We start from the raw sequence: 12,524 nt of genomic DNA on the forward strand, positions 1-12,524 counted from the left end.
CAGTTTTGTTCAATAAAACCATATGATTTCTTGCTTTTGATACTTTATTTGAACTAATTATTATTGCCTCATTGCTATTATATATGTATTTTAAGTAATTTTAAAGGCTATTGTTCACTTGCATCTATTTTTATTACCACAAAAAAAATTATTATAATTATAGGGCCCTATGAAATCCGTTTTATTTCCAAATTCAGTTTTTTTCCATTTTCATTTTTCTATACTGTGTTTTAATGGTTAAATTAAATTGTATGAATCAAAAAGCCTATATAATTAATTGAGTTTTACAGTTTTATCTTTACCAAATTCTGTTTTCCATTATTTTCTGGATTCCATTTTAATGGTTCCATTAAATTTTAATAATCAAAAGCATCTCCAATTAATTGATTTTGTTAAAAAAAAATATATATATATATATATTTTTTTTTTTTCAGAAATACTGCACATTTACATTTTTCTCCTAAATAAATTCTGGTAAATACTCCTTTAAAAAGTGTTTTTTGATTATAATTTTATTATTAGTAGACTAGAACACGTGGACATGTTGTCATTCTTACACTATAATACTGAACTTTGATTTCAGTGATTTGGATTATGAGATGGACACTTGATTCTTACACTCTATGTTGCACTTTACTTTTGCTTTAAAAAAAGGATTTCATTTGGTTTAATAAAATATAGTTTGATAAAATATTCTTAAGTAAAATTTTAGATTTTTTGTGGGAAATTAATAGTTTAGATTAATCGATTAATCGATAAATTAGTCGATAGATTAATCGAAATAAAAATAGTCGTTAGTGGCAGCCCTACCCATGTTTAGGAGCTGATAGTGCTGCCATAGAAATGCATAATTCCGAGTCCGAGGACGTGAGCATCTTTGAGTAGAACGTCACATGTTGTCATCTTGAGCCTACGATAATTTCGATAGGATGTGAAGGCAGCTTTATACAATTAGTGACATTACTATGATGGGCACTAATAGAATAGATAAGCACATATGGGCCGTAACACCACCAGTATTGTTGTTCCCTGATAAGCCATTCCATTATGCTGAAGAGTAACCCCAAAATGACCAGAGATGCTATTAAGGGCTGACGTCAATCTCATTAGGGAAAATGGATTCTTCCAATTTAAGGAATGCAAATGGTTCCTGGCATGCCATTTGGGATTTGACGTATTGTTGTCTGAGTGTTCATGGGACCCGGGAGACAATAGTAGCCTGTCTTGTCTGGCCGTAGGTTGTGGTGGAGAAGGCATAACTGAAGTCAATTTTCTGCACTCTGCCCTCGACCCCTGAAGGTACTTTTCCTTAAGTACTGTCTCTCACTGAAATTGCTTTTCACTTTTAACCAGCCAGGCATAAAAACCCACTCTGGAAAGAAAGTGAGACCGATCACTCCTTCCAAAAGGCCTTTTATTAATATCACTCCTGGAAAGATAAGCATTTTTTTGGTTATGTACTAATGTCAGGGGTTGAAGGAGCACAGAAATCATTCCGATATCCAACAGTATTCCATTTTTAACCTAAAAGTATCTCTGCTCTCTGTGTTGAACGTGTTTTCCCAATTTCCCTAACAAATAAAATGTTAACATTGGGTCATACCTAATTTTGTATTCAATGTATATCACATTATCCTCTGTCCTTGGATGACTTTTGTAGTGAAGCAATATGGACAGGAAATGAGATCAACATAAAGGCTACCTTGTCCCTCTCTCCACACCGGGCCTACTAATTTTGGACTCCTGAGAGCCAACAAACTAATTGTATTAGATTGTGATTGCCCAATGAGACAAAATGTGATGTATAGGTTACAGTGGGGTTCAGATGGGGAGATCACTAATGAACATGCTTGTGCATTTTTTTAACAAATCTTAAATTAAAGTATAAATTAAAATTAAAACTTATTAAATATATTGTATTTTGATAAATTGATTAAATATTACATTTTATTTACAAATTAAGATTTTGTTGACTTTTTAGTCTTAAGATAAGGTTTTTGTTTATTTTATTGATTTATTTTTTTAAAGAATCATCTAAATATGTTATCTAATACTGACATTTCTGTTCATATTATATGATTATATCATATAATATGATTCTGTATCATATATTATAACACGATGTTTTCGCTTCTTGTCTGCATATTAGCATTGTTACTTAAAAACGCTCTTTAGGGTTTTGATTTCTGAAGAATATTTAAAATGTATCCTGAACTTTGCTCCTTTTATGAATTTATGTTGTTTAAGGGCTAGGTGGTTGCTAGATGGCTATATGAATAAATTATAAATAAAAATAATAATGACGTTTAAATGTTAAAATCCACTTATACTAACCAGATGTATAGAGATACAAAGTTTCCATTTTGTTCCTTTTATTAAATTCTGCATGAAATGAAAATTCATTTTATTTTCTAAATGCATGTTATTGATTTTATTGTGAACGATTCTTCCATTTAAATGTTTTGTGTTTTTTTTACATTGCCATTTTCAGTTAATGCATAGTTCAGTTCATCTTCCAATGAAATGACCAATGTGATCTCATGAGAATTTGTATGTATTTTACGTAAAATATGGTTCTACAAAACGTACATTTACTTAGCCGATGTTTACACAGACAATAAAACAATACAATACTGACATATTTACACCATCTAAACGTACAATAGGCCTACTGACGTATTGATGACACCTAAAATGTAAATAATTTACGCATGAACAACTTTACAGATTTACAAATGAATCCTTATCGCTGAAAGAAAGTTGGACATACTACTGCTCACTGAAACCTGGCAATTACCTAATGACTCTATGGAACTTAATCTGTTGACTCCTTGTGATACTGCGAGAACCACCAACTCGCTTAGGGACGTAGAATGTGTCCGTAAAAGATGTAAAAATGATGGCTCTACCCACAATAGCACTTTCGTGCAAGGTGTAGTTTATTTACAGCACCGCAGATATATACAAAAGTCCACGAGTGATGGCATGAAGAAATATATACAGTGTTATCACCAAAGACAAAAAAAATACAAAGTAGCAAAGAAACAACAAACTGGGAAATAAAGACGGAAAAGATATATACAAAATATATACACAAAGGGTATCCTCAATATACTCGCTTTGATGGGGGTTGCTCAAGGCACTACTGTTGCACGCTCGCGTTTGACATGGTTAACAAGTGATAAATGTGAGTCTGGCCTCCCTTTATATAGGACAGACTCCGCCCCTTCTTTGGACGTACCATTTTTAAAACAATACATTTTCCCGTAACCTCTGTACATATATACAATAGCCCTATTTTATAAACACAAAACCTCATTTCAACGTAATAAACACAAAATAAAACCAATAATACAAATTACTGTTTTTCTTTTACATTTGTCAGTCTTTAACCTATTCAACAATGGTTTTGTCCGATTTTGAGCTCAGCGCGCCAGCACTAGCAAGACTGATCACACCAAACACTTGTGACGAACATTAAACAAACATGGAAGGCACAACATAAATTAGACAATGCATGTAGTATGTACAATCGGGATGAATCTGGAACAGGGTAATGTAATGTGTGAAACTGTCCATGGGCTATCAAGACGGCGTGTGCACCCGCTCGGCTGACAACCAAAGGGAGGGGAAGGGAAATCAGCGTGGTGAGTATGCGTGTGTGTGGGTGCGGTAAGTGGGTATGTGTTCGCGCTGTACCCAGCGGGGATATCTACTTTATCACATCACCTCACCCTTCTCTTGGCCGCGAACTGTCCGGGTACCGCAACAGGTAGTCAGCAACCACGTTTTGTTGTCCTGGTCTATGCCGCACCTTGAATTTGTAGGGTTGGAGGCTTAGGTACCACCTCATATCTCTGGAGTTGTGGTCCTTTATTGTCTGAATCCACGTTAGTGCCCGGTGGGCCATCTCCAGATCAAACTCCCTTCCTAGGAGATAATACCTTAGACTTTCGAGGGACCACTTGATAGCGAGACACTCCTTCTCCACAGTCGAGTACCTGGTCTCCCTGGGCAACAGCTTCCTGCTGATGTAGACCACTGGTTTTCATGCTCCCACCTCACCCTGGGCCAGGACAGCCCCAACTCCTGTGGCTGAGGCATCTACCTAGACCAGGAAAGTCAGGGCTTTGTAGGACTGGGCTGGAGCAGATATTCTTCTTAAGAGTTCTGAATGCTGCCTCACAATCCTCAGTCCACTCCATCGGACTCTTTGCTGCTTTCGTCAGCAAGTCCGTAAGCGGTGTAGCGATGGTTGCAAAGTCAGGGATGAACCTCCTATACCAACCCACCAGGCCTAGAAAGGATCTCATCTCCTTCTTCGACCTAGGCCTTGGGCTCCACCGAATGGCTTCCACTTTGTCCACTTGGGGTCTCAGCTTGCCGTTGCCCAGGTGATACCCAAGGTAATTGGTCTCCTGCTTTGCCCACTCACATTTCTTGACATTGAGGGTGAGTCCTGCCTCTTGGATACGTTTCAGGGTATCTTCCAGATGTTTCAGATGCTCCTCCCAGGAGTTACTGAAGATTACGATGTCATCCAAGTAGACAGCTGCCCACCCCTCACACCCTCGTAGAACTTGGTCCATCAGTCGTTGAAATGTGGCAGGTGCCCCATGCAGGCCGAAGCAAAGGACCGTAAAATGGTATAGCCCAGAAGGTGTCCTGAATGCTGTATACTGTCTGGAGTCATTGTCAAGGGGCACCTGCCAATATCCCTTGCACGGGTCCAGGGAGGTAATATATTGGGCCTGTCCGATTCTTTCCAGCAGGTCGTCTATTCGCAGCATGGGGTAAGCATAGAAACGGGACTGGGCGTTCAACTTGCGGAAGTCTATACAGACACGTAGCGTTCCGTCTTTCTTCGGGACAATGACTACAGGACTGCTCCACTCGCTTCTGGATGGCTCAATCACTCCCATTTCCAACATCATTTCCACTTCGTGTTTCAAGGGTTCAACTAACCTTTCTGGCACTCTGTAAGGTCATTGTCTTGATGGTGTTGGGTCATTAAGGTGGATTGTGTGATGGATTAACTCTGTCCTCCCCGGCCACTGGCAGAACAAAACAGGGAACTGTTCCAGGAGGCTTTGCAGCTGAGCTCTGTTAGGACCCTGCAGGTGCTCCAAGTTCACCTCAGCTGGTTCTCTCTGTGCCCTGGCCTCTGGCTCTGGTTGCTCATCCATCGCCCTCAGTCACTTCCCTCACCATCATTGTCATTCCTTGACTCACAGGTGGCTCTTTCCATTCTTTGAGCAGGTTGATGTGATACATCTGCTTAGCTTTCCCCTTATCTGGATGGTGGATCTCGTAAGTCACCGGTCCCATCTTCCTCACCATGGTGTATGGCCCTTGCCATTTGGCCAGCAGTTTGTTGGTTGATGTTGGAAGTAGTAGTGGTACCTTCTGCCCCGGCTGTAGCTGTCTTTGTTTTGCGTTCTGGTCATACCACGTTTTCTGGGCTTTCTTTGCCTCTTTCAGGTTCTCTCTTGCCTGTTCTTGATAGCGTTCCAGGTGGATCCTCATCTCCAGAACATACTGGACGATGCCTCTCTCCGCCCTGCTGCAGACTACTGTGCAAGTCTGGTAGCGGCTACAGACCTGCTCTAGCTTGAGCCCGGGTAACAGCAGGACATGAGTCTCAGAGTTCATGGTGGCTTGCAACAGTTTGCAGAGTATAGGTAAGTCTCTTCCTAAAATCATATCAGCAGGCAGATCATCAACTATAACAACATTCATCAGAAATGACTGTTCTTGTGCGCACAAAACTACCTCGGCTCTGGGGTACTGCCTTACATCCCCATGCACACACTGGACAGTTGCGGTGGTTGCATAGTCAATCTTTGAAACAAAGCATGGCTTTAGGAGAGACAGGGAGCTACCAGTGTCCAACATTGCGTTCAAAGAATGTCCATCAACAGTTACATCATACAACATTTGACTCTCCCCTCTAGAGCCAACATCTTTGTCCTCTTCTCTGGGCACATAACAAAATCCTGTCAACTTCGATTTTCACACAGGACACACAGTTGCTTTGTGACCTGGCTGTTGACAGTAAAAACACACCAGTTCTTGTCTCTCTGCCTTTGGTTTGTGTACACTGGTAACGCTTTCAGCTGGACCTTGTAAGGCCCCAACAACAGCAGTGTTTTGTTTATGCACAGTACCTTTGAGTGGTTGAGAGCGTGGACCCCCGCGTACTGAAGAGCCAGTTTCGCTGCTGCTAGTCCTGTTGTCGGCTCGTGTTCCCGTACCCAGGTTCGGCTGTCGTAGGGAAGCACACGAAGCAGCTTCTCCAGGATGATGATCTCCCCGATCTCCTCCTTAGTGTGCAGATCAGGTCTCACCCAGTGGCAGTAAAGGGTCCTCAGACAGTTGTAAGTCTCTGTCGGTGTCTCACCAGCAGGATTCGTGGATGCCCGGAATCGCTGTCGGTAGGTCTCTGGCGAGATGTTGAATTTCTCCAAGAGCGCCTCCTTCAGGTCAACATAAACTCCTGCTCGCTCCTCATCCATCGCCAGGTAAGCCTCCAAATCCTGCCCAGTCAGCATTGGAACCAACCGGAAACTCCACTCTTCCTCGTTCGAAGCGTCAATGATAACTCTCAATGTCCTCCCCCTTATACCTGGAAGACAGGTATCCTCGGCAGTTCACTCATCGGCCTCGGCTGGCTTAGATATTGAGTTGCTGGGGGGGGGGGGGGGAAGCAGTCGGCATATGAAGATTCATTCGCAGGCTCTCGGCATCACTGGGAGTCTCAGCAGATCTAGCAGACTGCAGAATCACGTCCCGTAGTCCCCGGAGCTCTGCTAGATGCCTCTCCTCCCGTTGCTCCTGTGCATGGAGGAACTGATGCATCAGGCTCAGCAATCCCTCATCAGATGTCGAGCCTGTCACATCGGCCTTGACCTGTGGTTTGTGGGACTCAGATGAAGCCTTTGGAAATGCCTCCGCTCCCCCTTCATCCTCCATCGACTCTGCATCCCCATCTGCAACCGCTTTCACGCGAGAGCGTAATCCACCTCGGGGTCTTTTGCCTTTCGGTGCTGTCTTACGGATAGCCATCCCACCGCTGCCACCAAATGTGATACTGCAAGAACCACCAACTTTATCACACTCCTCCTGGATACTGCCATCTGTCTAAACCACGTCTCACTAGCTGAGGCGGTGGCCTAGCAGCTGTAATTAAGAACAACTATAAGACTGACAACATTGATTTTCATGCTGTTGTTAGCTTTGAATATCTGTCATTCAGAATTGCTGGTCCTACACCACTCTTGATACTGCTCATCTACAGACCTCCTAAACACAATGCAAACTTTCTCTCTGATCTCACAGAGTTGCTCACTATTGCCTGTGCTCTATATAGCAATATTATTATGCTTGGTGATTTTAACATTCATGTGGATTCTGATTGTGCTTCTGCTAAGGACTTTATGGCTATATTGGATTACTTTGATTTTTCAGAGCATATTGATTTTCCTAAACACTCTCATTTTCATACCCTTGACCTAATCTGCTCGGTTGGCATTAATAATGTCTGTGTCCAGGGTCTTGAAGCAAGCACTTGAAGCACTCATTGACTTTAGTTTCTGTCTCCCCGTTGCTAAACCTAAAACCAAATCAACAATATCTTACCGAAACCTGAAAAACATAAATGCTGACAATTTCTCTATTGCTATAGCTGCTTCCTATTTGCCTCTCTCTCTGTTCATTTATCCTGTCCTGGTGAGATAGTATCATTATATAATGATGTTACATCTAATGTCTTGGAGGCTTTGGCCCCATTAAAGTCCAGAACTGTCCCCTCAGCTCATTCTTCCCCTCGGTTTACTCCAGCATTCAGACTAATGAAAGCGAAGGGTAGGCGTCTTGAACGGCTCTATAAGAAGACTCGTCTTCTCGTTCATGTGACCCTCCACTCAGAATTCATATCACAGTATAAAAAAAGCACTTAACACCGCACGCTCTAGTTACCTGTCCACTATTATTAACAGAGCAAAGTGCAAGCCCAAGACCCTATTCTCTGAGATCAACAAACTTGTTAAACCACCATCACCAATCTCAATGGTTCTTCTGAACTTTGTGATGATTTTCTGACAGTTTTTACAAACAAAATTGACAATATTTATCAATCCTTTTCTTCTGTTGTTCTTCCAGAAACTGCTACTTCCCAGATACTTTAACCACTCTCAAACTTTTCACTCACTAATACATCTGTGGTTGAGCATCTGATTATGAACTCTAACTCCTCTACCTGTCAGCTAGATCCTATTCCAACACACATACTGAAAAACTTTCTCCCCTCTCTCATTATACCTATCACCCACATGATAAATTATTCCCTATCGACTGGTTATGTACCGCTTGAATTGAAAATAGCTATGATCACCCCTGTACTTAAAAGACCTGGCCTTGACAACACAGTTCAAAGTAATTTCAGACTAATTTCTAACCTTCCTTTTTTATCTAAGGTCCTAGAAAAGGTGGTCACCAAACAATTACAGACTCACTTGGATAAAAATAATCTGTATGAATCATTTCAGTCCGGATTTCGCCCTCTCCATAGTACAGAAACTGCCCTTCTAAGAGTAGTGAACGACCTCCTGCTTGCTTCTGATTCAGGAGCCTTCTGGGGACCTGAGTGCAGCTTTTGATACTGTTTGCCATTCTTTACTGCTATCTCGTTTGTCGGCGATCGGCATTACTGATACTGTCTTACAGTGGCAGGGTTTATATCTCTCAGACAGGCAACAGTTCATTAGCATTGATAAATCCAAATCTCATTCTTTCACTTTTTCTCGTGGAGTGCCTCAAGGATCAGTCCTTGGTCCACTTCTATTCTTAATCTACATGCTTCCTCTGGGTCAGATCATCCGGCGCCATGGTCTAAATTTCCAGTTACGATGATGATACGCAAATCTATTTTACCGTACAGCTCAATTCTGTTTTCCCCCCTACTTCTTTTACATCTTGCTTACATGATCTCAAAGTATGGATGGCCCAAAATTTCTTAAAGTTAAATACTGAAAAAACTGCATTTCTGTTAGTTGGCCCTAAATCCCTTGTCTCCTCCCAGCTTGACTACTCCATTAACATTTACGGAGTTATAGTCCATCCCTCTTCCACTACACACAATCTTGGTATAATGTTTGATTCTAGTCTACGTTTTGAATCCCACATCAATCAACATGTCAAATCCTGTTTTTTCACCTTTGTAATATTGTCCGCCTATGACCATCTTTAAATTTCAAAGATGCTGAAACTGTTGTTCATGCATTTATTACGTTGCATCTGGATTACTGTAACTCCTTGTTTTATGGCCTACCCAACAAAGTCGCTTGCTGCTTATCCAAAATTCAGCTGCTCGTGTTCTTACATTTACCAGAAAATCTGCCCACATCACTCCGGTTTTACAGCAATTACATTGGCTCCCTGTCACCTATCGTATTCAGTTTAAGATTCTTGTTTTAGTTTTCAAGGCCCGTCATGGTTTAGCACCTTCTTACCTTTCTGAATTAATTCTCCCCTATGTCCCTGCCCGTACTTTGAGATCGAGCTCTGAAATTTTGCTTGCAGGAGCCAAATTCCGGCTATCTAGTGTGGGTGGTAGGGCTTTCTGCATTTCTGCTGCCAAGCTCTGGAATAAACTACCACAAGATCTCCGTGTTATCTCTTCACTCCAGACCTTTAAAACTGCTCTCAAAACTCACCTATTTACAATGTTTCTTAATTAATTACTTGCCTTAATTTTCTGTTCTATGCTTTTGTAACTTATCTTGTATATTGCATATTATTTCACCTCTGTCTGCTGTTTGGATATCTATATGTTGTATACTATCTGTTATTTACCTTATGTAAAGTGTCCTTGGGTGTTTGAAAGGCACTATATAAATAAAACGTATTATTATTATTATTATATTATTATCCTTCTGAATATTGAAATCACGGCATTAACATTTTATTTTATTGTATTCAGTTATCATATCAGTGGCGTTATGTTTTCAATTGCGTTATGAAGTTTACTCATTTACTTAATATGAAATAACATTTCGTTCCGTTCTGTGATTTCTGCTGCCAACTCGTTTTGAAGAATACTTAATGTTAAATAAGACTACAGTTTAAAACCTTAAAATTAACAATATTTCTGCAATTGTTTAACCATTACTTATCACATAATATTTACTTTGCAGTTGGACACAAAATGTGTTTTCTCCGACAGGCTGTGACTGACAACAAAACCATAAAATACACTAAAAAACGCAACATAATTTCAAAAAGAAACTATTTTATTTGTGTACTGTAATCCAAATTTTCAGAATTCATACAACTGTGAGGAACAGTGCCAAACTCAAGCCTCTATTCAGTGATCTTCATTTCCATTCTGAGCAGTAACTGTAAGCAATAATACCCGTGCTGACACGCTCGTTACAAATTCAAAAGTTGCCGCTTCAATAAACTTTACGACAGGTTTTACAGTAGGTAAATCGAATGCTCATTGGCGCTCACCTGCTTCGTCACAGATTGCAACATGTCGTGTTTCTAGTGAGGTGTGTTTGAATGAGAAATGTGTGCCTTCATGGAGTGGAGACTGCGGCTGCAATGCATCGTCATTTGAATTACTTGTGGTACTGCTTGATGATGTGGCTCCACTTCGCTCGCTGCCTTTGTATGCAGTAGGCAACAAGCTTAGTTTTGGAACTGAGCACAATAGATAAAGTTCAGTGTGTAATGTGCCCAACAATTCCCAGGATGTGTGGATAGAAGCTTTGTTTCTCATTGCTGCAAGCATGCTGTACTACAGTGCAAGTGCAGTAGACCTGCTTTCCCGCCCACTCTACCTCCTCATTCTGTCTCTCTTTGTTTGTCTGTGTCTTTCTCTTCCCCTCTTACTCTCTGCCCTTCTCAGGGGCAGATTGGAGTGGATGTAGGAGGAGGGTCATATGCACTTCCTGGTTTTGGCTCACCGCCTGGTCTATTTTAAGTTCAGAGTCCTGAGATTTTTCTTTGCTGAACCCATACAGTACAAATCAAGGATGTCACAGAGAAACAGCCCAAAGCAAAGGCCATGATGTTCACATAGCGCTGCATTGACGTAGAAAATCACAAACCAATCAAGTGGCTTGACTTGCAGCATTAGAATAATAATTCTTGCAGTCTTCTGTGAATGCAGATACAGTGTTTCCGCTCCTCCTGAAGATAGATGTGACATCTATATTGATTGAATTTAGGAATGCATACATGGATATTACTGCCCAAAACCCTCAATTGACTTTTTTTCTTGACTTCATTGATCACTGCGGGAAAATGGACGAAATGTGGCTTATGTAATTGAACTTTATAGATCTGAAAAATCAGCACGGTGCTCAGGGTCAATAAATCAAATATGCTCAACTTCTCACATTCAGATGATCAATGTCCTGCTGCTTTTGTGACAATGTTGAGTGTTTGCCCAAGACTTATGAGGTAACTCACAGTGTACTAAAATGAAAGCAAAACTGGTTGTCTCAAAATTCCTAAAGGTTTGTTTTTCTTGTTTCTTCTTATAGATGACAGATCGTCAACCACCCACATTTCCCGATCCTTGGCTAATGATCTGGGTGGCTCTCTGGCCCCACTGATTGGTGAACGTAAAACGTCTGTTCCTGCCCACTCCAGCCAGCCAATGCTGTTCACATTCGACATACCTGTACGCCACTCCCATAGTTCTCTGTCTAATAGTGCTCCTCAGGACTACCTCTTCCTCCATCAGTGCATGAGCCGCAAGAGTGAAAGTGCACGGTAAGAGCCATGATCTCTGGGGATGTGCTCATATTACACCCCTTATAGCTTAGACTGAAAAAACTAACAAGATATTGTCTTCAGTACTGGAAGCTTCAGTACTTTATTTCAAGTGGTGCAACATGTAGACAAAAAGCAGAATTCATATCAAGGTCAATAAGTCTCTTAAAATATCAGATCATTTCACCTTTTTAGTGTAGGCAAGGGTAATTCAGGTTGTAAAATGTCATGTGGTGCGATTCCCCAAAGGACAACTGAATATACTTAAATGTCGTGTAAATATATAATGATATTTGTTAAAAATACTCAACATTCAGAGATGCTCCTGTCAAGCTCACTCAACCATCTCAGCAGATGAATCTGACTCTTCCACTCACACACATATTCATCCAGGGGCGTAGCCATCATTTCAGAAGTGAGGGGGACAGAAATGTCAAATGTAATACCTTTTTTTTTTATTGACAAGTTTTCTTTTTCTCATATATCTTACTTTTAATAGGCGAAGAAAAACCAATATACTACAAACACTTTGTTTTCCATTTTTATCACAGAATAAGGCAGAATAGTTGCTATACTGTAATAAATGCTATTTCAAATATAGCTGCAAGCAGCAATTACGGGGCCAAGCACTCCAAAGGCAAAATGAGGAGCTAAGCATGGCATGGAGCATCAGTCCAAATGCAACAGAGTAATAAAAGCAATTTTAGGACGATTGTAATTGAAATGGCTGTAAAATCATAAAA

At 40.8% G+C, this 12,524-nt stretch overlaps 1 protein-coding gene across 1 annotated transcript in view; it reads left to right on the top strand.

The window, feature by feature from the left end:
* The window catches only part of LOC107699826 (GRB2-associated-binding protein 2-like), an 89,356-nt gene that overhangs the window by 59,399 nt on the left and 17,433 nt on the right, over positions 1–12,524 (top strand). Inside the window, exon 3 of the mRNA XM_016501220.1 lies at positions 11,550–11,781. Within this exon, the coding sequence (XP_016356706.1) occupies positions 11,550–11,781 (232 nt within the window). The remainder of the gene's footprint in view (positions 1–11,549; positions 11,782–12,524) is intronic.

This window comes from Sinocyclocheilus anshuiensis, unplaced genomic scaffold, assembly GCF_001515605.1.
Source record: "Sinocyclocheilus anshuiensis isolate Anshui unplaced genomic scaffold, SAMN03320099.WGS_v1.1 scaffold194, whole genome shotgun sequence".
Classification (NCBI taxonomy): Eukaryota; Metazoa; Chordata; class Actinopteri; order Cypriniformes; family Cyprinidae; genus Sinocyclocheilus; species Sinocyclocheilus anshuiensis.